The sequence below is a fragment of the Myotis brandtii genome, unplaced genomic scaffold, assembly GCF_000412655.1.
Source record: "Myotis brandtii unplaced genomic scaffold, ASM41265v1 scaffold539, whole genome shotgun sequence".
NCBI classification, from domain to species: domain Eukaryota; kingdom Metazoa; phylum Chordata; class Mammalia; order Chiroptera; family Vespertilionidae; genus Myotis; species Myotis brandtii.
Genome location: NW_005369984.1, coordinates 257,819 through 259,823, shown reverse-complemented (window position 1 = coordinate 259,823; position 2,005 = coordinate 257,819). Strand labels below are relative to the sequence as shown.

At 58.3% G+C, this 2,005-nt stretch overlaps 1 protein-coding gene across 1 annotated transcript in view; it reads right to left on the bottom strand.

The window, feature by feature from the left end:
• ITPR3 (inositol 1,4,5-trisphosphate receptor, type 3) overlaps window positions 1–2,005 on the bottom strand; it is a 58,475-nt gene that overhangs the window by 34,201 nt on the left and 22,269 nt on the right. Inside the window, exons 14-15 of the mRNA XM_014549211.1 lie at window positions 630–791; window positions 50–222 (exon numbers count right to left, since the gene is read on the bottom strand). Coding sequence (XP_014404697.1) covers window positions 50–222; window positions 630–791 — 335 coding nt within the window. The remainder of the gene's footprint in view (window positions 1–49; window positions 223–629; window positions 792–2,005) is intronic.

The window sequence follows — 2,005 nt, the reverse complement described above, 5'->3', positions numbered from 1 at the left end:
GCAGCTGACCTGGGCTGGGCAGGGGTGAGGGGTGGAGGGGCGTGCCGACCTGGGCTCCCGGTTCTTGCGCACCAGGCTGACGAAGGTCTCCACCTCGGTCTTGGTGATGTGCTTCTCCAGGAGCTTGCGGTTGTTGTGCAGCAGGGCGGTGATGGTGTCCTCAGCCAGGATGTCGTAGCCGATCTGGGACTGCATCATCCCAAACTGCTTGGCGATGTGCTCCTGCGGGGCGGACGGGCTGGGGGTCAGGGGTGCAGCTCTGCTCCAGACCCCGAGACAGGCAGGGGACCCCGACCCCAGACTGGCAGCATCCAGGAAAGGAAGCCCACACCGGGCAGGAGCGGGGGTTCTACAACAGTTATTGGGTGCGCGGTCTGTCTCCCTCCCAGGGTCAGGCCTCTGCGAGGGAGGGGCCTTGTCGGGCAGGACCAGCTACATCATGTGGGCCCACAAAGTGGAACAGCAGGACCCCTATTCAAACTTAAGAATCTCAAGACGGCAACAGAGCATTAAACCCAGCCCAAGGCCCTTCTGAGCAGCCAGGTCACCCGGCCAGGAAGCCAGCCTGCTGTCTGGGTCCCTGTCCAGCCCCCAGGGGGCAGGGGGGCCGCGGGGCGGGCCAGCGGCACCTGGTTCTTGCGGTAGTCCTCCTGGGAGTGCCGCAGCACCCGGTAGCAGAGGCGGAACATGTGCTGGTAGGGGGCGTTCTTCTGGTCCGACAGCTCCTCCAGCCGCACCAGGGGGCCCTCACCACCCTTGTCGCGGAAGGGAGCCTTCAGAATGCCAAAGATCTGGGGGAGCAGAGAGCATAAGGAGGGATCTCCCACACCTGCCTGTACCCCTAATTACCCAGGAACCCTAAGCCCCAACTGCCCTTGCCCCAAAGCCACCCACATTCACCCGCAGCTGATTCTAAGCTGAACTAAAATATGTATTTTTTACAAGTTGATTTCAGAGAGGAAGGGAGAGGGAAAGAGAGAAACATCGATGATGAGAGAGAATCATTGATCGGCTGCCCCCTGCAAACCCCCCAGTGGGGACCGAGCCTGAAACCCGGGCATGTGCCCTGACCGGGAATCGAAACCTGACCTCCTGGTTCATAGGTCAAATCTCAACCGCTGAGCCACGCCAGCCAGGCAAATTTGATGCAGATTGGGTACCGTTGCTAACTTTCTTAGGCGTGACAACAGTCCTGGGTCCTTATTCTCAGGAGGTGCGAGCTGAAAACTTTAGGGGGAGGGGAGTGCCCCGCTTTGGAATGCGAGCGTGGACGTGGGACGGATGCTGAGACGCAGCGCCACCTGCAGCCCAGCTGGCGATGGCCACAGGTGCCTGCCGGCAGTGCACGGGCCGTGTTCACGTCACTATTCTTGCAATACTGTCTCAATATTTGAAAACTTTCATAATAAAAGCTTAGGGAAAAAAAGTTAAGCACAAGTTCTGGACCCCGCATCCTGAGCTCCACCTGCCCTGCTGTGTGCTGGCTGCTGCTCCTGTGAGCCCGTGTCTCCCTGGGACATGGGTAGTAACGGGCCCTCGGGCTGAGGGGATCACGTGAGCCAGTGCATGCAGGGCACAAGGTAAGTGCTCACTAAATAGTTTTTATTAAAGGGGGTGACGAGGAACTGCAGGGGGATTGCAGCTCAACTGGAGGTGGGAAAGGGCAAACTTAAGAGGCCAAGCCCTGGCCGGTGGGCTCAGTGGTTAGTGTCAGCCTGGGAGCCAAAGGATCCAGGGTTCGATTCCGGGTCAAAGGCATATATCTGGGTTGCAGGTTCCATCCCCCGTCCCGGTAGGGGCACATGCAGGAGGCAGCCAATCCATGTGTCTCTCACATTAATTTCAATGTTTCTCTTTCTCCTCCCACCTCTCTCCCCTCTTCCCTCCCTCCTTTCCACTCTCTCAAAAAATCAGTGGGAAAAAATACCCTCAGGTGAAGACTAACAAAACAAAACAAAAAACAAACCAAAAAGGGTCCCCTGCCCTCCCCAGGTCTGCACCCCTG